Source organism: Phocoena phocoena, chromosome 14 (genome assembly GCF_963924675.1).
Source record: "Phocoena phocoena chromosome 14, mPhoPho1.1, whole genome shotgun sequence".
Taxonomy (NCBI): Eukaryota; Metazoa; Chordata; class Mammalia; order Artiodactyla; family Phocoenidae; genus Phocoena; species Phocoena phocoena.
Window position 1 is genome coordinate 13,566,612 of NC_089232.1, and position 24,792 is coordinate 13,591,403.

The window sequence follows — 24,792 nt, forward strand, 5'->3', positions numbered from 1 at the left end:
AGACAAAATAGGAAATACACACAGGGTTAAAGGCAGAAAGGCAAAAATCACTATTAAAACACACACGTCTCAGCCCACTCCATTCTTGCCAGACACAATCTCAACCTTACCTAGAGTTCTATCGTAAGCAGAAGTTCTCTCTCTGGCGCTGCATGTGTGTCAGGTCTCAGGGCGACTACAGGGAACCACTTTCCACTCCACACTACTTCTAAGCGCTCTGTTCTCACCGTAACTAAGGCTGCCAGGACCCTCTGGGAACAGATGAAAGTCCTCAGGGAGGCAGGAAACACTCACCCTTGTTTTCCTTGTTGACATTGCCGCTGGTCAGGTCTGCCAGCCAGTTCAAAGGAGATGTGCTGGCCGGACAGGCAGGCTTCACGCTGCTGGCCGGCTGGGACGCAGCCTCCCCACCTACAGCCACGGGCTCCAACACCGAGGGGCTCTGCTGGAGCCCGGCACCAAGAGTCGATTTTTCTCCAACCAAGGAAGTCTGTGGTGAGTGCAGAAGGAGAATCTTGCACAAGCTGAAAAATTACGTTTCCCTTTTCTTACCTTCTCCCCCAGCTGCTCGCCAGTAAGAGAGAAATATCCAAAACAAAACCACCTAATAGCCCTGGACATCACCACCACTGCAGTAATCTCTCAACAACAGAGCAGAACTATGTAGGAGAGATTTTAATCTTTTAGCTTTTAAGTATTACTAGGAAAAATATAAGATGCAAGTGAAGAATGTAAATACAGCAAGATATCCACCCCCACCCTCGTATCCCCATCTCATGCTTGTCCATGTCCCTATCACTCCGTTCACCATTTGGCTTTGGAACGCCCAGTTTGTGCCCATCTCCCCTGAGAACTCAGCCCTGTATCATGAATAGGCACTCAAAACCCAGTGGCTGAGTGAGTGAACGAATAAATGAGGCAAGGTAGGAAATACAGCTGTGAATTCAGAAGGAAATGGGATGCAGAAAAAAGAAAATGCTCTTTTGATTTAGCATAGTGTAGTAGGCTTTAAAAATTGATGAACGTGGGCTTCCCTGCTGGCGTAGTGGTTGAGAGTCCGCCTGCCGATGCAGGGGACACGGGTTCGTGCCCCGGTCCGGGAAGATCCCACATGCCGCGGAGCGGCTGGGCCCGTGAGCCATGGCCGCTGAGCCTGCGCGTCCGGAGCCTGTGCTCCGCAGCGGGAGAGGCCGCAACAGTGAGAGGCCCGCGTACCGCCAAAAAAAAAAAAAAAAAAAAAATTGATGAACAGCCCTAAAAAGAATTCAAAACATAAACTGAACAAGAACAACAAAAACTGGACAGACAGAACACACCACTTATTTTTCTATTACTTAAAAAACTGCCTTGACAACTCAGCTAGTGCGTCTATACATACGTAAGAAGGAAAAAGGAGAGTCAAATTCCTGTTGTGGTCCAGGCCCTCACTTTACATGTGATATAATTCTGTGATGCCCAATTACCAGCACTGTTTACTATTCCTCTGTTAATGATGAGGAAGCTGAAGCATATATACATCAGTTCATTTGAGCCAAAGTTATACAACTGGAAAGTGGCAGAAAAAGAATTCAAATTCAGTCCTGACTACAAAGATCAAAACTCTTCTACCTATGCCGCCTTCAACATCACAGCTTTATGAAAATGTAAACTAATTTCTGATTACTAAAAGCAATGTGGGATGATGATTACTGGAGTGAGGAAGAAAAAGGGAGACAGCTGGGGGGTAGATGGGATGGTGAAGGTTAAGGGAATGTCACCAGGAAGAGGCATGTGAGCACCAAGGACATGTACATTTTTTATGTGGAGTGAGAGCTACGTAAAGGTTTGTTTCAGGATTATTTCCTTCAATTCTTCATATATATTATGGGTAAAACATAGTTAGTAATTAAAAAATTTGTAAAGCTTATCTGAATAATTTTTACTGTGTAAAACATGAGAAGTTAAAAAACCTATACAAATTTGACAGCAACTTATTAGGTAGACTATAATAGAAAAGGGTTTTGCTTTTTCAAGGAACAAAATTAAAAGCCTAGTCAAAGAGGCTACAAACGAGGCCCACAAAAATAATGTGAAACTTGAGAATGGGTCTATAAAATATCGCGTGAACCATGAACTATCTCTTTCCACTGACAGCTCTCCCCATGTTCCTTTCAAATATACTACAGGAATCCTTGGGTTATTTGAAAACAGACAGACAACAAGCACAAGATGGTGAATCTAGCATAAACAGTAATACCTGTTTTATGTCTTCCTTTGAGGCTGGCTTTGAAAAGAGTTTGAACTGCCTGTTTGAACAGGGACAATTTGCCTTTATTCCCCATTTTGCTCTTACAGAATGAACAATGTCTCCAACATCATAGAGGGCTAAAAAAAGGCACAGGCAAACATCTGAACAAGGATATTAGGTACTTTCAACCTCAACATTACGAAACAAAAGCTTATATTTCTAACAGGATAACAATTTTTTTGGCAGCATTTTTTTTTTAGTGTGCTTACAACTCCCCCCTTTACGTCCTAAGTATGCCTTGCCCCAAATGTGCCATTTTCTTTCCTTTTACAAAACTATTTACAAGGCCTTTACCAGAAAGTTTGGGGACTTTAATACATTACTCAACAATTTATGGTACATACAAAAATAAAGTCAGCAAGTGATTGTACTACACAAAGTAAAACCGAACTACCAGCCCCTATGATACCCAAAACACAGGGAAAGGAAAAGCATTGCACCACACAAAATACCTTTTCCAGGAATGATCTGCGTAGGCATGAGGTTCTCTGGTTCATGTATCTGGCTCTTCACACATCTCAGCCAAGAGAAAGTCTTGTAGGCAGCGCCTGCAAATAACTGATTTGTAGTAATTGCTCTTTATGGACTCTGGTCCCGAAAGTTTCAGAAATCCATCAACCACAAATCAATGAAAGGCTTAATTTAAGAGTATAAGGGGCTTGGAGAAGAGTCAAGTCAGTTCTCACCCTGTTGGCAATTTTTCCTCTTCATCCGATAGCAATCCACACACACTCCAAACCCACACCGAGGACACACCCAGTGCAGGTTGAAGATGGTGGTGTCACACACATCACACATTTCTCGAACACCTTTGACAGCTCGCTTCCAAGCAACCTGTCCTACAAAAATCAATAAATCACTTAGTCTTGGGGACGAGAGGGCTCCTGAAATAAAACATGAAGTGGGAGGGGAGCTGATGCCATTCCTCCCTCTCACTGGAGTTCCCATTAACTGTTCAGCCTCCAGAGCCCATCTCAAATCCCCCACCACCGCCATGAAGCCCTCCTGGATTCCTTCAGCACTCCCATCAACTTGTATTTGTACTTCAGACTCAGGCCTCTTCACACTGTACGCAGTCAGGTGCAGTTTTACTTCCCTGTAGGAGACTAAACTCCGTGCAAGCAGAATTCCTGCTCAGGCTGTACCCTATCCCCACACCCCACCCCACCCTCCAAGGAGCTCTGCATAGTAAGTCCTGCTGAGTAAGTCAGTGAAAAAAGCAGCATTAGTTACACAAGCTGGAGTTCGGACACAAATATAAAGGAGCAGTGGTTCTTCACATTTTGGGTCGTGAGACCGTCTGAGACTCTAAAGGCAACACGGACCATGCTTTCTCCAAAGGAAAAATAATTGACTCAAATACACAAACCCAACCTTCAGTGTCGAGTGTCAGGTTATTCACAGATGCCCCGAAACCACTCAGACTGCCCATTAAAAACCCCAGGGCGCTGAGGGAAACCTGGTGGGAGCAGCGCATTAACTAGTGGGGGGCACAATGGTCCAAAGTCGGTTCCGTCATAGGCCAGTGTCGGAAACTCAACTTTTAGAGCCAGGAGTGATGCAGGCACCCAGGACCGACTCATACTAACCAAGTAGCGCCAACAGATTGAGGCACAATCACGAATTCTATGAAGTAGCATCTTCTGTTCCAGTGGCCAAGCCCCGAAAACTGGAGAGAGGGGCCTTCCAGGACTGGGCAGGAAATCGTACCCCACCCCCCGACCATGGAGGAGTGCCACATACGGCATTAGAAAGCTTCAAGGAGTAAGAGCAAAGGGAGGACATTTTCCTGCGTCACAGAAAAACCCAACGTCTGCTGATCAGAAGACTGTTTTCTGTCTGTCTCTCTCTCGAACAAGACGGGATCAATACTGTCACATTCGTGTTCTACGGAGAACATCTTTTCCTAATCCAGTCAGTGGTTACTTCTTTCTTCAGACTGCCCACAAAAGAAATGACTAACTTCAGTTTGCTTTAAGCTCATCCAACTGCTGAGTGAGCCTCTGCCGTTTCATTACAATGTAAAAGCTCAGTGCACAATACATAGAAGTTGAGGCATTTTACACGTGAGATTTTATGAACTTCACCTTGGTCACCTGGATTAGACTTTTTACTAGAGAGTAGTCTTAGATCTCTTAGCCACCTATTTAATGATCATTTGTCATTGCAAAGACAGAATAGATGTATAAAAGCTGAGACCTGCTTCCTAATCTCAGGATCAGAGGGTACCCTCCACCCCCCTCTCTAGCGACACCTTGTGGTGGCATCTTTCAGTATCACTCACAGTGAGTTCCTCTCTCCAGCTGACCAGCTTGTCACAGAGGAAATAAAGAGGAACAGGATAATCAAATAGGCAAGGAGGAAACATTAATCACAATTACATCTTTAAGGACACATTTTTCAGACGACTCACCTTGAGCAAAGAAAAAACATCAGTAGCTTAAAACAGCCCTTCCGATTCAGGAAGCTACTAATACATTCCAAAAAATTGTTTTTGCAACCCAGTCATTCATATACTACCTCTAGACCAGTTACTTAAGAACTTTTCTTTACATCTTCTCTTACTTAAAAGTATACAAGAAGAAAACTTTTGTATCTCTACTGAAAATGGAAAACCAGTATCACTCGTCCTAAATAGATTATAGGAAAAACAACTTTAATACGATTCTTGACTTATCAGAGTCTCTACTACCCCAACAGAACAGTGATTATAAAGCTGCTCTTCACTTTAGCAGGACTCTGGCTGCCCATGGAGCTCACAATCCCATACCCCACCCAGATCTGAATTCCCGCTCCTGGGAACGTCAGTTCCCATTCCTTGGACTCTGAGATGTAACAGTGTTCAAACTTATCCAGTAAGTGATTGTGGTGCGTAAGCCAGCTTCAGTTAGTTCCTGGGGCCTACAACCAAAGTTCTTAAGATCAGGACGTGTGGACGCTTATACTGAAACATATTTGGCTATACAAAGTCTGAAAAGATATCTACCAGAGGGATGGAAAGGCTTCACTTTTAACTTGCCACCATTCGGAAAAGAGAAAATGATGGAACAAAGTGTGAGACTTAAAAAGACAGATGCCCCTTGGTGCTTCTGGCTGGATATCTCACTTCTAAGGGCACACAGACAAGAGGTGTGCTGTCCTCTTCGACACCGTACCTTGAGATGTCATGAGGGAGGTCTGGCTCTAATGTGTCACCCACACTGATCTCTGTGCACACCTGGCTGGAACCTCCAAGTTTTCCCTGAAAACCTTGACTCTAACAGAATCATTTTCATCTGCGCTTGTTCCCATTTTCATGCCTGGGTGCCAGCCTCCTCAGACCCTGATTCAGTAGGTCTAGGGTACAGCCTGTCCATTATCTTCTTTGAAATGTTTTCTTAAGAACCTTTGTCTTAAAATAACCCCCTTTTGGTGAGTCCACACTTGTCGGTAAGGCTATGCAAATTCCACCGCCACCTCACCTTTACCGTCCTTAACAAAAAATTTAGTAATTGCCCTGAAACAAACCCCACAGATAGATCACTGACTTTGATGAAATCAACAGGCAGAATCTGTTACCAAAGGAAAAATGCAACTTCATTATACCAAAGTCATCTACACTTCTGGGTGAAAATGAAATCCATACAATTAGGACTTAGGTGTCATTTAGGAACAAAAATCAAGTTGGACTCAAAACTCCTACCCCCTAAGAGATGCTCTTACTGTGTGGCTCAATAGTTGACATAGCTTCCTTTTCAGAAATCACCATTTGACAGAAGTGGTCTCCAATGTTGGCCAGGATATACTTTGCTGTGTCCAAATCAGTCCCAACAGCATTTCTGGTTAAAGGCAACCACAAGCCAATTGCTTCACTGTCATACTTGTTTGGTGTTAAGAAGCCTTCTACCCGCAATACACCGTGCTTGTTGAACTGTAACCTAGAGGGGGTGAAAAAATAAAAAAAGGGTGTCACGTACATGAAATACTGGTTTACAGCTCGTTGTTACTCTTTAAATGTTATTTAAATCAGGCATTTCCTTCCCAGTTTTCTATCATCTCCATGGCTAATTACAGCCACTTGCTACTTGGCAACATCCATAGAAAGATTTTTAAAACTTCCACGTTTTCCCCCAGAAGACATGGGGGGTTGGCAGGGAGAGGGAGTTGTGCTTTCCACTCAAACCAAGATCTACTCATGTCATTTCCAAGGACAGCTACTGAACCTGCCTGACTTGGAACTTAATAGCAAGAATAATCACAAGTCAGCACAGAAGTAAACTGATAACAAACAGAAGGTGACAAATAATCTGACCAAATTTGAATACAACTACTGCTTCAAGAATAATGCTCAGGAGGGGAAGGCTAACCCTAGACAACACTGAAGCCATGACCATACAGATCCATGAGGTATTCAACACCCTTAGGAATCCTAGCTACAAATTACCATGCAAGCTTCTGGAATAAGAGGCAGTGGTTAGGATGCGCCTCGGTATCTAAGAAGGTGGAGCAAAAAGCAGAACATTTTCTCAGCATTCTCTTTCAGCATCTTTGACATCTGCCATGTTTTTCCTAAGCTATGCAATAGTTTTGGACTTATTTAAACACAACATTGTATGTCAATCTAGCTGGAGACACAGAAGTAGACATAAAACACCCAGGGAAGTAGGGTATGACAGGTATCATAACAGTCATTGAGTCTTACAGGAGTCAGAGGAAGAAGTGCCGACTATGAGTTCTGTGGGTCTTATATGAAGAAGACTTCATGTTAGAGACAATAATTAAGCTTGGCCTTGCAAGAAAAATGCAGGGACCTTGATTTCTTTGCTAGTCATTGGGCAACTGCTGAAACTTTTTGAGTCCACGAGACACACATAAAGATGTGCTTTAGGAAAAGCATTTGTCCAGAACTGTGTAGAATGAACTGGAAGGACACTGGGAGTTGCATGACAGATGCAAATGTTTCTGCAAACATTTGTTTGCAAAATGTTTTTGCAAATTTCTAGGAGTCCAAAGGATAGATGCAAGCTTTTAATTGATAGCCCAAATTAGAGCTAGTCATAGTTCCAAAAAATAAATTTGGAAGCCATTTCAAATGGGGAGGAGATGGAAAACAGGATTTGGCAACTGAGCTTTACCACTGAGACCCTACCCCCTCCCATTTAATCTGCAGAATTTAGTGAGAAACAAATTTGATAAGACTAATGACAGTGTCGATCTTCACTCTAAACATCAGGAAAAAAAGGCTTTGCTTTTACAACCATGAAATTCTTTTTACCAGAGAAGTGAGTTTGTTTGAGTTTCTAATACACTGACTTCTGTTAACAGTTGTCACAGCTCTAAGTGCTACACACACATTTTATCATGGTGCTTCTACAATTTACTCAGGAATGAATGCGACAAACTACCATCTAAAAAACTCTTAAATAAACTCTTCATTAAATAACGGTGAATCTGAAAGTTATCAGCACAGATATAATTACTGATCATTAAAATGCCCGTGCATTTAATTCAGTTCATCAGCAATCTTTAATCTTGATAAAACTAAAGGAGAGGAGAATAGGAAGAAATTAAAGTCAACACTGCTGTTCATGATTAGAACTAGTTGAGACTGCAACTACCTAGATTTCTGGAAAATTGTAAATTATACATCACAAAGACCAGAAGGCTACCTTTCTCTTCACTCAGGATGGAAGAATTTAAAGAAAATTTGACTTAAAGAAAAAAAAAAACGCAATGTAAAAATGAAAGTTTTTGCCTATAAAAGCAGAAAAGATTTTTTAAAGATACACCGGCTGGCAAAGGTACACGGAGACAGGAATGCTCAAACCCTGCCAGTGGGCATGGATGCAGGTGCAACCTTCCTCCAGGGCCATTTGGCAGAACTTATTTATCAAAGCCTTAAAACACACACATCTTCTGACCCAGTAATGCCACTTCCAATAACCTTTCCAAAATAAATAATCAGAGATGAGGACAAGCTGATGATCATTTCTGTATTATTTTTACTGGCAAAAAATACATAATAATCTTAACACCAACAAGGGAATTGGTTAAGTGAATTTTCCAACACTGTTATTATGGGTTCTTGCATAGTTATTCAAAAGTATTTGCAAAAAAAGTTAACATGATCAAGTGGTTCCTATTACGAACTGGGAAAGTATGCACTGGAGAAAGTAAAATTCAAAACAGTATATAGGGACTTCCCTGGTGGCACAGTGCTTTTGAATCCGCCTGCCAATGCAGAGGACTCAGGTTTGAGCCCTGGTCCAGGAAGATCTCACATGCCGCAGAGCAACTAAGCCCGTGCACCACAACTACTGAGCCCACGCTCTAGAGACCACAGGCCACAACTACTGAAGCCCATGCACCTAGAGCCCATGCACTGCAACAAAAGAAGCCACCACAATGAGAAGCCCACGTGCTGCAACAAAGAGTAGACCCCACTCGCTGCAACTAGAGAAAGCCCATGCGCAGCAACAAAGACCCAACGAAGCCAAAAATAAATAGATAAATAAATTTATTAAAAAGAAAAAAACAGTATACACAACATGCCAAGTAGGTATGCTTGAATATATTTTATGACCACGTAAACACTAAAATGCACTGAAAAGTTAACAGTAGTTATTTGTGGTGGTGTTTTAGAACCTTCAGAATTTTTCTATGTTTGTTACTTTTAAAAATAGAACTTTAGACACCAGGCGGCCCTGTGCTCCTCAGGCCACTGCCCTACCCCTCGAGCAGCTCCAGTCCCCATCGCCGCACACCAGCCAGGCGGTTCCAGGGATTTGGATGTCCGTGTCTTTGAGGGACCACTACTTCACCTGCCACATGCTTGCAGGATCGTGATTCCCAGGCCGGAGGTCGGGCCCTGTGGTGGGAGCTCCGAGTCCAAACCACCAAACTAACAGAGAACCTCAGACCCCAGGGAATATCGACTGGAGTGAGGCCTCCCAGAGGTCCTCATCTCAGCACCAAGCCCCAGCTCTATCCAACTGCCTGCAAACTCCAGTGCTGGACGTCTCAGGCCAAACAACCAGTAAGACAGGAATACAGCACCACCCACCAAAAAAAAAAAAAAAAAAATGAAACGACAAAAAAATACATTATGGACGAAGGAGCAGGGTAAAAATCTACAAGACCAAATAAATGAAGACGAAATAGGCAACCTATCTGAAAAAGAATTCAGACTAATGATAGTAAACATGATCCAAAATCTCAGAAACAGAATGGAGAAAATACAAGAAACATTTAACAAGGATCTAGAAGAACTAAAGAGCAAACAAACAGTGATGAACAACACAATTACTGAAATTAGAAATACTCTAGAAGGAATCAATAACAGAATAACTGAGGCAAAAGAACGGATAAGTGAGCTGGAAGGTAAAATGGTCGAAACAACTGCAGGGAGCAGAATAAAGAAAAAAGAATGATAAGAATTGAGGACAGACTCAGAGACCTCTGGGACAACATTAAACACACCAACATTCAAATTATACGGGTCCCAGAAGAAGAAGAGAAAAAGAAAGGGTCTGAGAAAATATCTGAAGACATGACAGTCAAAAACTTCCCTAACATGGGAAAGGAAATAGTCAATCAAGTCCGGGAAGCACAGAGAGTACGACACAGGATAAATCCAAAGAGAAACACGCTGAGACACATATTAATCAAACTATCAAAAATTAAATACAAAGAAAAATATTAAAAGCAGCAAGGGAAAAGCAACAAATAACATACAAGGGAATCCCCATAAGGTTACCAGCTGATTTTTCAGCAGAAACTCTGCAAGCCAGAAGGGAGTGGCAGGACATATTTAAAGTGATGAAAGGGAAAAACTTACAACCAAGATTACTCTACCCAGCAAGGATCCCATTCAGATTCGATGGAGAAATTAAAACCCTTACAGATAAGCAAAAGTTAGGAGAATGCAGCATTACCAAACCAGCTTTACAACAAATGCTAAAGAACTTCTCTAGGCAGGAAACACAAGAGAAGGAAAAGACTTACAAAAACAAACCCAAAACAATTAAGAAAATGGTAACAGAAACATACATATCAATAATTGCCTTAAATGTAAATGAATTAAATACTTCAACCAAAAGAGAGACCAGATGAATGGATACAAAAACAAGACCCATACATATGCTGTCTACAAAGTCTCACTTCAGACCTAGGGACACATACAGACTGAAAGTGAGGGGGTGGAAAGAGATATTCCATGCAAATGGAAATCAAAAGAAAGCTGGAGTACCAATTCTCATATCAGACAAAATAGACTTTAAAATAAAGACTATTACAAAAGATAAAGAAGGACACTACATAATGATCAAGGAATCAATCCAAGAAAAAGACATAACAATTATAAATATTTATGCACCCAACATAGGAGTACCTCAATACATAAGGCAAATGCTAACAGCCATAAAAGGGGAAATCGACAGTAACACAGTAATAAGAGGGGACTTGAACATCCTACTTTCACCAATGGACAGATGATCCAAAATGAAAATAAATAAGGAAACACAAAATTTAAATGACACATTAAACAAGATGGAATTAATTGATATTTATAGGACATTCTATCCAAAAACAACAGAATACACTTTCTTCTCAAGTGCTCATGGAACAGTCTCCAGGATAGATCATATCTTGGGTCACAAATCAAGCCTTGGTAAATTTAAGAAAATTAAAATCGTATCAAGTATCTTTTCCGACCACAACACTATGAGTCTAGATATCAATTACAGGAAAAAAACTGTAAAAAATACAAACACATGGAGGCTAAACAATACGCTACTAAATAACTGAGAGATCACCGAGGAAATCAAAAAATAGCTAGAAACAAATGACAATGAAAACAGGACAACCCAAAACCTATGGGATGCAGCAAAAGCAGTTCTAAGAGGGAAGTTTATAGCAATACAATCCTACCTCAACAAAAATCTCAAACAACCTAACCTTACACCTAAAGCAATTAGAGGAAGAAGAACAAAAACCCCCCAAAGTTAGCAGAAGGAAAAATATCATAAAGATCAGATCAGAAATAAATGAAAAAGAAATGAAGGAAAGGACAGCAAAGCTCAATAAAACTAAAAGCTGGCTCCTTGAGAAGATACACAAAATTGATAAACCATTAGCCAGACGCATCAAGAAAAAAAGGGAGAAGACTCAAATCAACAGAATTAGAAATGAAAAAGGAGGAGTAACAACTGACACGGCAGAAATACAAAGGATCATGAGAGATTACTACAAGCCAATAAAATGGACCACCTGGAAGAAATAGACAATTTCTTAGAAAAGCACAACCTTTCAAGACTGAACCAGAAAGAAACAGAAAATATAAATAGACCAATCACAAGCACTGAAATTGAAACTGTGATTAAAAATCTTCCAACAAACAAAAGCCCAGGATCAGATGGCTTCACAGGTGAATTCTATCAAACATTTAGAGAAGAGCTAACACCTATCCTCCTCAAACTCTTCCAAAATATAGCAGAGGGAGGAACACACCCCAGCTCATTCTACGAGGCCACCATCACCCTGATACCAAAACCAGACAAGGATGTCACAAAGGAAGAAAACTATAGGCTAATATCTCTGATGAACACAGATGCAAAAATCCTCAACAAAATACTAGCAAACAGAATCCAACGGCACATTAAAAGGATTATACACCGTGATCAAGTGGGATTTATCCCAAGAATACAAGGATTCTTCAATATACGCAAATCAATCCATGGGATACACCATATTAACAAATTGAAGGATAAAAACCATATGATAATCTCAAGAGACGCAGAAAAAGCTTTTGATAAAATTCAGTACCCATTTATGATAAAAACTCTCCAGAAAGTGGGCATAGAGGGAACCTATCTCAACATAATAAAGCCCATATATGACAAACCCACAGCCAACATCGTTCTAAATGATGAAAAACTGAAACCATTTCTCAGGGCAACAAGACAAGGTTGCCCATTCTCACCACTATTATTCAACATAGTTTTGGAAGTTTTGGCCACAGTAATCAGAGAAGAAAAAGAAATAAAAGGAATCCAAATCAGAAAGGAAGTAAAACTGTCACTTTTTGCAGATGACATGATACTATGCATAGAGAATCCTAAAGATGCTACCAGAAAACTACTAGAGCTAATCAATGAATGTGGTAAAGTAGCAGGATACAAAATTAACACACAGCAATCTCTTGCATTCCTATATACTAATGATGAAAAATCTGAAAGAGAAATTAGGGAAACACTCCCATTTACCATTGCAACGAAAAGAATAAAATACTTAGGAATAAACCTACCTAAGAAGGCAAAAGACCTGTATGCAGAAAACTATAAGACACTAATGAAAGAAATTCAAGATGATACAAACAGATGGAGACATATACTATGTTCTTGGATTGGAAGAATCAACACTGTGAAAATGACTCTACTACCCAAAGCAATCTACAGATTCAATGCAATCCCTATCAAACTACCAATGGTATTTTTCGCAGTACTAGAACCAAAAATTGCACAACTTGGGGATTCCCTGGTGGCGCAGTGGTTGAGAGTCCGCCTGCCAATGCAGAGGTTGCAGGTTTGGTGCCCCGGTCGGGAAGATCCCATATGCCGCAGAGCGGCTGGGCCCATGAGCCATGGCTGCTGAGCCTGTGCATCCGGAGCCTGTGCTCCGCAACGGGAGAGGCCACAGCAGTGAGAGGCCTGCGCACCACAAAAAATAAAAATAATAATTTAAAAAATTGCACATCTTGTATGGAAACACAAAAGACCCCGAATAGCCAAAGCAATCTTGAGAAAGAAAAACAGAGCTGGAGGAATCAGGCTGCCAGACTTCAGACTATACTACAGAGCTACATTAATCAAGACAGTATGGTACTTGCACAAAAACAGAAATATAGATCAATGGAAAAGGATAGAAAGCCCAGAGTAAACCCATGCACGTATGGTCACCTTATCTTTGATAAAGGAGGCAAGAATATACAATGGAGAGAAGACAGCCTCTTCAGTAAGTGGTGCTGGGAAAACTGGACAGGTACATGTAAAAGAATGAAATTAGAACATTCCCTAACACCATACACAAAGATAAACTCAAAATGGATTAAAGACGTAAATGTAAGGCCACTATAAAACTCTTAGAAGAAAACACAGGCAGAACACTCTATGACATAAATCACAGCAAGATCCCTTTTGACCTATCTCCTAGAGAAATGGAAATAAAAACAAAAATAAACAAATTGGACGTAATGAAACTTAAAAGCTTTTGCACAGCATAGGAAAACACAAACAAGACGAAAAGAGAACCCTCAGAATAGGAGAAAATATTTGCCAACGAAGCAACTGGCACAGGATTAATCTCCAAAGTATATAAGCAGCTCATGCAGGTCAATATCAAAAAAACAAACAACCCCATCCAAAAATGGGCAGAAGACCTAAACAGACATTTCTCCAAAGAAGATATACAGATTGCCAACAAACACATGAAAAGATGCTCAACATCACTAATCATTAGAGAAGTGGAAATCAAAACCACAATGAGGTATCACCTCACACTGGTCAGAATGGCCATTATCAAAAAATCTACAAACGATAAATGCTGGAGAGGGTGTGGAGAAAAGGGAACCCTCTTGCACTGTTGGTGGGAATGTAAATTGATACAGCCACTATGGAGAACAGTATGGAGGTTCCTTAAAAAACAAAAAATAGAACTACCATACGACCCAGCCATCCCACTACTGGGCATATACCCTGAGAAAACCATAATTCAAAAAGAGTCATGTACCACAGTGTTCACTGCAGCACTATTTACAATAGCCAGGACATGGAAGCAACCTAAGTGTCCACTGACAGATGAATGGATAAAGAAGATGTGGCACGTACACACAATGGAATATTACTCAGCCATAAAAAGAAACGAAATTGAGTTATTTGTAATGAGGTGGATGGACGTACAGTCTGTCATACAGAGTGCAGTCAGAAAGAGAAAAACAAATACCGTGTGCTAACACATATATATGGAATCTCAAAAAAAAAATATGGTTCTCATGAACCTAATGTCAGGACAGGAATAAAGATACAGATGTAGAGAATAGACTTGAGGACACGGGGAGGGGGAAGGGTAAGCTGGGATGAAGTGAGAGAGTAGCACTGACAAATATACACTACCAGATGTAAAATAGATAGCTAGTGGGAAGCAGCCGCATAGCACAGGGAGATCAGCTCGGTACTTTGCGACCATCTAGATGGGTGGGATAAGAAAGGTAAGAGGGAGACGCAAGCGGGAGGCGATATGGGGATATACATATGCATATAGCTGATTCACTTTGTTATACAGCAGAAACTAACACAACACTGTAAAGCAATTATACTCCAATAAAGATGTTTAAAAAAAAATGGAAGTTTGTATTTTTAAGCTTCTTTGCTTTAAAAAAAAAACCTGAAAAGGAGAATGAGAAGGAAAGAATGTGTAATAAGATCTAGATTCCTAAATCCACAGATTAAAAAGTGTAATCTGTACTCTTTTCAGTTTTAGACTTACTGTTGCTAGAAGAGGGAGAAAAGTACACTACAGGGCCCAAGGTATCTCAGCTCTTCCCCAAATGGCTCACCTCCTGAAGTGAAAGAAGCGGCAAAACACGGGCGAGTCTTTCTGCTGCTCCTTATCCTTTCGGAGGCTGTCCAAGCGACACTCCCGGCACTTGGGCAGCTGTGCAACGATGTTCACGCAAGAGTCGTCCTGCACAAAGGCCTCACCGCTCTGCTGCAGCTTCTTGAGTTTGGCTGGGTCTGTCAAAACCGACTTCCGGGATGGGGCTAGAAAAAAAGATGAAGGAAAGTGGGACCTCAAATTTTAAAAGTCACATCAATATTTGACTGAATTCTATTCAAAAGGTCAGTTTTCCCAAAGGGAGAACTCCTCTTCTCAATTACTGGTTCAACTGTAGTAATTTCCAAAAATGGCTTAATAGAAGACAACTGTCAGAACAATTGGAAGTTTTATTCTCTTTATAAAATACATCTCATTTGATGAGTCCATCTGGCAACTTAAAACCCCAGACCCACAATTCCAAGTTAGTGCATACCTCTATTCACAACCCTAGATAAAAAGAACGCTTCAACAGAGGACCGTGCGGGAGTCAACTGTGTCAGTTTTCACACTCAAAAAGACTGGTTTGAGATGTGTTTTCCAAAGCATTCTGCAAAAGCTAACCATTCCAAACGTCACAGGCCCCCTGGCCTATAAGTGATCCTCTAAATGCTTCTAGGAGATGCCACTTGACCCTTGACATATCTTCTATTTCCTTCACACATACGTTCCATTCAAGATTAAGAGCACTGGCTAAAGAGAGGATTTTGATTCTAAGTAAATGCATGTTTTAAGTTTTAACTTGTAATGGGCAGGTGAACTTGAAAGGAAAAGTGAAGATGGTTTTTAAGAAAAAGGGACACAAAAATAGAGATGTAACATTAAAGAGCAACCACTGTGTCAGACCAAATAACACAGAAAGGAATCCATTTCTAGGTCAAGAGCCTTAAGGCATACAGTGGGCCCTCTACAACCGTGGGTTCAACCAACCATGGATTGAAAATACTACACGACCTGTGGTTGGCTGAATCTGCAGATGGGAATGGGAAGGCTAACTGTAGGGGACTGGTGCATTTTTGGTATCCACAGGGGGTACTGGAAATGATCCCTCTCAGATACTGAGGGACTGTATTTCATATAAAACCGACAGAAGGCGGCGGAGGGGAAGATGGCGGAAGAGTAAGAGGCGGAGATCACCTTCCTCCCCACAAATACACCAGAAATACATCTACACGTGGAGCAACTCCTACAGAACACCTACAGAATGCTGGCATAAGACCTCAGACCTCCCAAGAGGCAACAAACTCCCCACGTACCTGGGTAGGGCAAAAGAAAAAAGAATAAACAGAGACAAAAGAATAGGGACGGCACCTGCACCAGTGGGAGGGAGCTGTGAAGGAGGAAAGGTTTCTACACACTAGGAAGCCCCTTCGCGGGCGGACTGCGGGAGGCGGAGGGGGGAGCTTCAGAGCCGCAGAGGAGAGCACAGCCACAGGGGTGCGGAGGGCAAAGCTGGGAGATTCCCCGCACAGAGGATCGGTGCCGACCAGCACTCACCAGCCCGAGAGGCTTGTCTGCTCACCCGCTGGGTTGGGCGGGGCTGCGAGCTGAGGCTCGGGCTTTGGTCGGAGCGCAGGGCGAGGACTGGGGTTGGCAGCGTGAACACAGCTGACCCCAGAGACAGGTGGGAGACGCGGTTAAAAGCACGGACCCCAGAGACGGGCGGGAGACGCTAAGGCTGCTGCTGCCGCCACGATGGGGCCTGTGTGCGAGCACAGGTCCCTATCCACACCCCTCTTCCGGGGAGCCTGTGCAGCCCGCCACTGCCAGGTTCCCGGGATCCAGGGACAACTTTCCCGGGAGAACACACAGCGGGCCTCAGGCTGATGCAATGTCACGCCAGCCTCTGCCGCCGCAGGCTCGCCCCGCACGCCGTGCCCCTCCCTCTCCCCGGCCTGAGTGCGCCAGAGCCCCCGAATCAGCGGCTCCTTTAACCCCGTCCTGTCTGAGCAAAACACAGACGCCCTCTGGCGACCTACACGCAGAGGCGGGGCCCAATCCAAAGCTGAGCCCCTGTGAACTGTGAGAACAAAGAAGAGAAAGGGAAATCCCTCCCAGCAGCCTCAGAAGCAGCGGATTAAAGCTCCACAATCAACTTGATGTACCCTGCATCTGTGGAATACATGAATATAGACGAGTCATCCCAAATTGAGGAGGTGGACTTCGAGAACAAGATCTATTTTTTTCTCCTTTTCCTCTTTTTGTGAGTGTGTATGTGTATGCTTCTGTGTGAGATTTTGTCTGTATAGCTTTGCTTCCACCTCCACCATTTGTCCTAGGGTTCTATCCGTCCGTTTTTTTTTAAATTTTTTTTCTTAATAATTAATTTTAATAACTTTATTATACTTTACCTTCTTTCTTTCCCTTCCTTCCTTCCCTCCCTCGCTCCCTCCTTTAGACAATGAATGATCCCAAATTGAGGAGGTGGACTTTGAGAGCAAGATCTATGATTTTTTCCCCTTTACCTCTTTTTGTGAGGGTGTATGTGTCTGCTTCTGTGTAAGATTTTGTCTGTATTGCTTTGCTTCCACCATTTGTCCTAAGGTTCTATCCGTGCCCCCTTTTTTTCCTAAATAATTATTTTTTAATTTAATAACTTTATTTTATTTTAGTGTATCTTCTTTTCTTTTTTCCTTCCTTCCCTCCTTCCTTCCTCCCTACATCCCTTTCTTTCCTTCTTTCCTTCTTCCTTCCTTCCCTCCTTTCTTTCTTTCTTTCTTCATAATTCTACTAATTCTCTCTACTTTTTCTCCCTTTTATTCTGAGCCGTGTGGATGAAAGGCTCTTGGTGCTGCAGCCAGGAGTCAGTGCTGTGCCTCTGAGGTGGGAGAGCCAACTTCAGGACACTGGTCCACAAGAGACCTCCCAGCTCCACATGATATCAAACGGCGAAAATCTCCCAGAGATCTCCATCGCAACACCAGCACCCAGCTTCACTCAATGACCAGCAAGCTACAGTGCTGGTCACCCTATGCCAAACAACTAGCAAAACAGGAACACAACCCCACCCATTAGCAGAGAGGCTGCCTAAAATCATAATAAGTCCACAGACACCCCAAAACACACCACCAGACGTGGACCTGCCCACTAGAGAGACAAGATCCAGCCTCATCCACCAGAACACAGGCACTAGTCCCCTCCGCCAGGAAGCCTACACAACCCACTGAACCAACCTTAGCCACTGGGGACAGACATCAAAAACAACGGGAACTACGAACCTGCAGCCTGCAAAAAGGAGACCCCAAACACAGTAAGATAAGCAAAATGAGAAGACAGAAAAACACACAGCAGATGAAGGAGCAAGATAAAAATGCACCAGGCCAAACAAATGAAGAAATAGGCAGTCTACCTGAAAAAGAATTCAGAATAATGATAGTAAAGATGATCCAAAATCTTGGAAATACAATGGAGAAAATACAAGAAACGTTTAACAAGGACCTAGAAGAACTAAAGATGAAACAAACAATGAAGAACAACACAATAAATGAAATGAAAAAGACTCTAGATGAGATCAATAGCAGAATAACTGAGGCAGAAGAACAGATAAGTGACCTGGAAGAGAGAATAGTGGAAATAACTACTGCAGAGCAGAATAGAGAAAAAAGAATTAAAAGAACTGAGGACAGTCTCAGAGACCTCTGGGATAACATTAAACGCACCAACATTTGAATTATAGGGGTTCCAGAAGAAGAAGAGAAAAAGAAAGGGACTGAGAAAATATTTGAAGAGATTATAGTTGAAAACTTCCCTAATATGGGAAAGGAAATAGTTAATCAAGTCCAGGAAGCACAGAGAGTCCCATACAGGATAAATCCAAGGAGAAATATGCCAAGACACATATTAATCAAACTGTCAAAAATTATATACAAAGAAAGCATATTAAAAGCAGCAAGCGAAAAACAAATAACACACAAGGGAATCCCCATAAGGTTAACAGCTGATCTCTCAGCAGAAACTCTGAAAGCCAGAAGGGAGTGGCAGGACATACTGAAAGTGATGGCGGAGAAAAACCTGCAACCAAGACTACTCTACCCAGCAAGGATCTCATTCAGACTTGATGGAGAAATTAAAACCTTTAGAGACAAGCAAAAGCTGAGACAGTTCAGCACCACCAAACCAGCTTTACAACAAATGCTAAAGGAACTTCTCTAGGCAAGAAACACAAGAAAAGGGAAAGACCTATAATAATGACCCCAAAACAATTTAGAAAATGGGAATAGGAACATATCAATAATTACCTTAAATGTAAGTGGACTAAATGCTCCCACCAAAAGACACAGATTGGCTGAATGGATACAAAAACAAGACCCATATATATGCTGTTTACAAGAGACCCACTTCAGACCTACAGACAAATACAGACTGAAAGTAAGGGGATAGAAAAAGATATTCCATGCAAATGGAAACCAAAAGAAAGCTGGAGTAGCAATTCTCATATCAGACAAAATAGACTTTGAAATAGACTATTAGAAGAGACAAAGAAGGACACTACATAATGATCAAGGGATCGATCCAAGAAGAAGATATAACAATTGTAAGTATTTATGCACCCAACATAGGAGCACCTCAATACATAAGGTAAATACTAACAGCCATAAAAGGGGAAATCGACAGTAACACATTCATAGTAGGGGACTGTAACACCCCAGTTTCACCAATGGACAGATCATCCAAAATGAAAATAAATAAGGAAACACAAGCTTTAAATGATACATTAAACAAGATGGACTTAATTGATATTTATAGGACACTCCATCCAAAAACAACAGAATACACGTTTTTCTCAAGTGCTCATGGAACATTCTCCAGGACAGATCATACCTTAGGTCACAAATCAAGCCTTGGTAAATTTAAGAAAACTGAAATCGTATCAAGTATCTTTTCCAACCACAACACCATGAGACTAGATATCAATTACAGGAAAAGATCTGTAAAAAATCCAAACACATGGAGGCTAAACAATACACTACTTAATAACGAAGTGATCACTGAAGAAATCAGAGAGGAAATAAAAAAGTACCTAGAAACAAATGACAATGGAGACACAACGACCCAAAACCTATGGGATGCAGCAAAAGCAGTTCTAAGAGGGAAGTTTATAGCAATACAAGCCCACCTTAAGAAGCAGGAAACATCTCAAGTAAACAACCTAAACTCGCACCTCAAGCATTTAGAGAAAGAAGAACAAAAAACCCCCAAAGTTAGCAGAAGGAAAGAAATCATAAAAATCAGATCAGAAATGAAAAAGAAATGAAGGAAATAGCAAAGATCAATAAAACTAAAATCTGGTTCTTTGAGAAGATAAACAAAATAGATAAACCATTAGCCAGACTCATCAAGAAAAAAAGGGAGAAGACTCAAATCAATAGAATTAGAAATGAAAAAGGAGAAGTAACAACTGACACTGCAGAAATAAAAAAGATCATGAGAGATTACTACAAGCAACTCTATGCCAATAAAATGGACAACCTGGAAGAAATGGACAAATTCTTAGAAATACACAACCTGCCAAGACTGAATCTGGAAGAAATAGAAAATATGAACAGACCAATCACAAGCACTGAAATTGAAACTCTGATTAAGAATCTTCCAACAAACAAAAGCCCAGGACCAGATGGCTTCACAGGTGAATTCTATCAAACATTTAGAGAAGAGCTAACACCTCTCCTTCTCAAACCCTTCCAAATATAGCAGAGGGAGGAACACTCCCAAATTCATTCTAGGAGGCCACCATCACCTTGATACCAAAACCAGACAAGGATGTCACAAAGAACGAAAACTACAGGCTAATATCACTGATGAACATAGATGCAAAAATCCTCAACAAAATACTAGCAAACAGAATCCAACGGCACATTAAAAGGATCATACACCACGATCAAGTGGGGTTTATTCCAGGAATGCAAGGATTCTTCAATATACACAAATCTATCAATGTGATAAACCATATTAACAAATTGAAGGATAAAAACCATACGATCATCTCAATAGATGCAGAGAAAGCTTTTGACAAAATTCAACACCCATTTATGATAAAAACCCTGCAGAAAGTAGGCATAGAGGGAACTTTCCTCAACATAATAAAGGCCATATATGACAAGCCCACAGCCAACATCATCCTCAATGGTGAAAAACTGAAAGCATTTCCACTAAGATCAGGAACAAGACAAGGTTGCCCACTCTCACCACTCTTATTCAACATAGTTTTGGAAGTTTTAGCCACAGCAATCAGAGAAGAAAAGGAAATAAAAGGAATCCAAATCGGAAAAGAAGTAAAGCTGTCACTGTTTGCAGATGACATGATACTATACATAGAGAATCCTAAAGATGCCACCAGAAAACTACTAGAGCTAATCAATGAATTTGGTAAAGTAGCAGGATACAAAATTAAAATGCACAGAAATCTCTGGCATTCCTATACACTAAGGATGAAAAATCTGAAAGTGAAATCAAGAAAACACTCCCATTTACCACTGCAACAAAAAGAATAAAATATCTACGAATAAACCTACCTAAGGAGACGAAAGACCTGTATGCAGAAAATTATAAGACACTGATGAAAGAAATTAAAGATGATACAAATAGATGGAGAGATATACCATGTTCTTGGATTGGAAGAATCAACATTGTGAAAATGACTCTACTACCCAAAGCAATCTACAGATTCAATGCAATCCCCATCAAACTACCACTGGCATTTTTCACAGAACTAGAACAAAAAATTTCACAATTTGTATGGAGACACAAAAGACCCCGAATAGCCAAAGCAATCTTGAGAACGAAAAATGGAGCTGGAGGAATCAGGCTCCCTGACTTCAGACTATACTACAAAGCTACAGTAATCAAGACAGTATGGTACTGGCACAAAAACGGAAAGATAGATCAATGGAACAGGATAGAAAGCCCAGAGATAAACCCACACACATATGGTCACCTTATCTTTGATAAAGGAGGCAGGAATGTACAGTGGAGAAGGGACAGCCTCTTCAATAAGTGGTGCTGGGAAAACTGGACAGGTACATGTAAAAGTATGAGATTAGATCACTCCCTAACATCATACACAAAAATAAGCTCAAAATGGATTAAAGACCTAAATGTAAGGCCAGAAACTATCAAACTCTTAGAGGAAAACATAGGCAGAACACTCTATGACATAAATCACAGCAAGATCCTTTTTGACCCACCTCCTAGAGAAATGGAAATAAAAGCAAAAATAAACAAATGGGACCTAATGAAACTTCAAAGCTTTTGCACAGCAAAGGAAACCATAAACAAAACCAAAAGACAACCCTCAGAATGGGAGAAAATATTTGCAAATGAAGCAACTGACAAAGGATTAATTTCCAAAATTTACAAGCAGCTCATGCAGCTCAATAACAAAAAAACAAACAACCCAATCCAAAAATGGGCAGAAGACCTAAATAGACATTTCTCCAGAGAAGATATACAGACTGCCAACAAACACATGAAAGAATGCTCAACATCATTAATCATTAGAGAAATGCAAATCAAAACTACAATGAGATATCATCTCACACCAGTCAGAATGGCCATCTTCAAAAAATCTAGAAACAATAAATGCTGGAGAGGGTGTGGAGAAAAGGGAACACTCTTGCACTGCTGGTGGGAATGTGAATTGGTTCAGCCACTATGGAGAACAGTATGGAGGTTCCTTAAAAAACTACAAATAGAACTACCATATGACCCAGCAATCCCACTACTGGGCATATACCCTGAGAAAACCATAATTCAAAAAGAGTCATGTACCAAAATGTTCATTGCAGCTCTATTTACAATAGCCCGGAGATGGAAACAACCTAAGTGTCCATCATCGGATGAATGGATAAAGAAGATGCGGCACATATATACAATGGAATATTACTCAGCCATAAAAAGAAACGAAATTGAGCTATTTGTAATGAGGTGGATAGACCTAGAGTCTGTCATACAGAGTGAAGTAAGTCAGAAAGAGAAAGACGAATACCGTATGCCAGCACATGTATATGGAATTTAAGAAAAAAAAAATGTCATGAAGAACCTAGGGGTAAGACAGGAATAAAGACACAGACCTACTGGAGAACGGACTTGAGGATATGGGGAGGGGGAAGGGTGAGCTGTGACAGGGCGAGAGAGAGGCATAGACATATATACACTAACAAACGTAAGGTAGATAGCTAGTGGGAAGCAGCCACATGGCACAGGGATATTGGCTCGGTGCTTTGTGACCACCTAGAGGGGTGGGATAGGGAGGGTGGGAGGGAGGGAGACGCAAGAGGGACGAGATATGGGAACATATGTATATGTATAACTGATTCACTTTGTTATAAAGCAGAAACTAACACACCATTGTAAAGCAATTATACCCCAATAAAGATGTTTAAAAAAAAAAAAAAAACAATCCCCGACAGAAAAGACCTTTTCTCGGGGTCCAAGGGAGCTGAGAAGAGGAAAGTTGATTCTTAGGCAAACAAAAAACAAAAACACAACTTCTGGGGACCCAGTCAAGAGATGGGTAGGAGATGGTGGTAAGGAGTCTTGAAAGAAACTAGAATAAAGATCTCAAACCAAAGAAGGCTTTAAATAATATAAGCACCTTTAATAATTACCTTAGACGTGTTCTAATCTTACCTCTCTTTTAAAGCATGACTAGAGCACAGTGTAAAATGCTAAATGGATGCCATCAGGCCTTGACCCCTTAAACATTCGCATTCAGTTAGTGAAAGAGAAGGTAAAGCAAGAAAGGAGGGAAAATAAAGAAATCAGTAGTTCAGGATGGAATTTTAATTACTCAGATATTGGAAACACATCATTCTTTGAGTGGACCAGTTTTTCCCAGACCGAGTCCAGAGATTATCTTATCTGTTCGGCCTGGGCTTAAAAGAGGAAATACCTAGAAATAAGCAAGTTGAACTATCTAAATCTAGCTCTTCAGTGAGGAGGGGAACAGCTGATCCCCAATCAAGGACTCAATTCAGAGCAGAGTCAAGGGAAAAAAGCAACACCAACTTCTGAGGAGCCACACGTCTACTAAACAGAAAGAGGGCAGCTGTTCAACTCCAGCTTGTTTTTGTTTTCTAACCCCTAAGCAAGCAAGGACACACACAGCAGAGGAACAGTTTCCAGTCGAGTCTCTCCATACCCACAAGCAATACTGGTGGAAACAGCACAGAGATCCTGGCAGGCTTCTGATCACACTGTCTTACTCCTCAGCCAAAAGTCCCAGTAGACAGCATGCACCAGGATGTGGAGTGGCTTTTTCATTTCTCTTAAAATCATTTTAGTTGGAGCATAGCTGCACAACATATTGAAAAAGACAAAGCTGGGCTCTGAAACTCACTTCTATACCTATAATGTGCTTACCGGTCCAGAACTTTGTTTCTTCACATATTAAAATAATTTGCCTTAAAAACTAGCTGAATGTGAGGGCTGATGACTCAAAAAGAATAAAGAAATAGAACAGGGACATGGTTATGAATATTCGCTTTCTTTGGGGAGTTACATAACTCCTGAGGAACAGCAGTACCTTATGCAGTTAATTTTGTGCAAATTACCAGCTGTAACGACTTAAGCCTCGAGAACGAACAAGCTGGGTTAGAAGTATTACTCAGCAAGGAAAGTTGTTTTCCAATTCCTCCAACTCTACTTCAAAAAGACCCCCAGTCAAATCCACCTCTAGTTTCAGAGGCCTGTAGGAAAAGCTAGAGTGTGGATTATTCATTTGTTACTTACCCAAATGAATAGCGTTTTCATTACGGTTTTTTTTAAGTTAATTTTCCCACACAGCTGACAATTATCAAGTCTATTTTTAAACTGTAATAGGCCTGAATCTTCTGACACACTGAAGCCATTTAGTTCTATTAATTCTAGTAAGAGAGCAT

The 24,792-nt window shown here is 41.1% G+C and overlaps 1 protein-coding gene across 1 annotated transcript in view; it reads right to left on the minus strand.

Moving 5' to 3' along the window:
* Positions 1-24,792, minus strand: part of KDM3A (lysine demethylase 3A) — a 61,750-nt gene that overhangs the window by 13,662 nt on the left and 23,296 nt on the right. The window contains exons 10-15 of the mRNA XM_065890768.1: positions 14,877-15,081; positions 5,990-6,204; positions 2,974-3,126; positions 2,740-2,835; positions 2,237-2,364; positions 295-490 (exon numbers count right to left, since the gene is read on the minus strand). Coding sequence (XP_065746840.1) covers positions 295-490; positions 2,237-2,364; positions 2,740-2,835; positions 2,974-3,126; positions 5,990-6,204; positions 14,877-15,081 — 993 coding nt within the window. The remainder of the gene's footprint in view (positions 1-294; positions 491-2,236; positions 2,365-2,739; positions 2,836-2,973; positions 3,127-5,989; positions 6,205-14,876; positions 15,082-24,792) is intronic.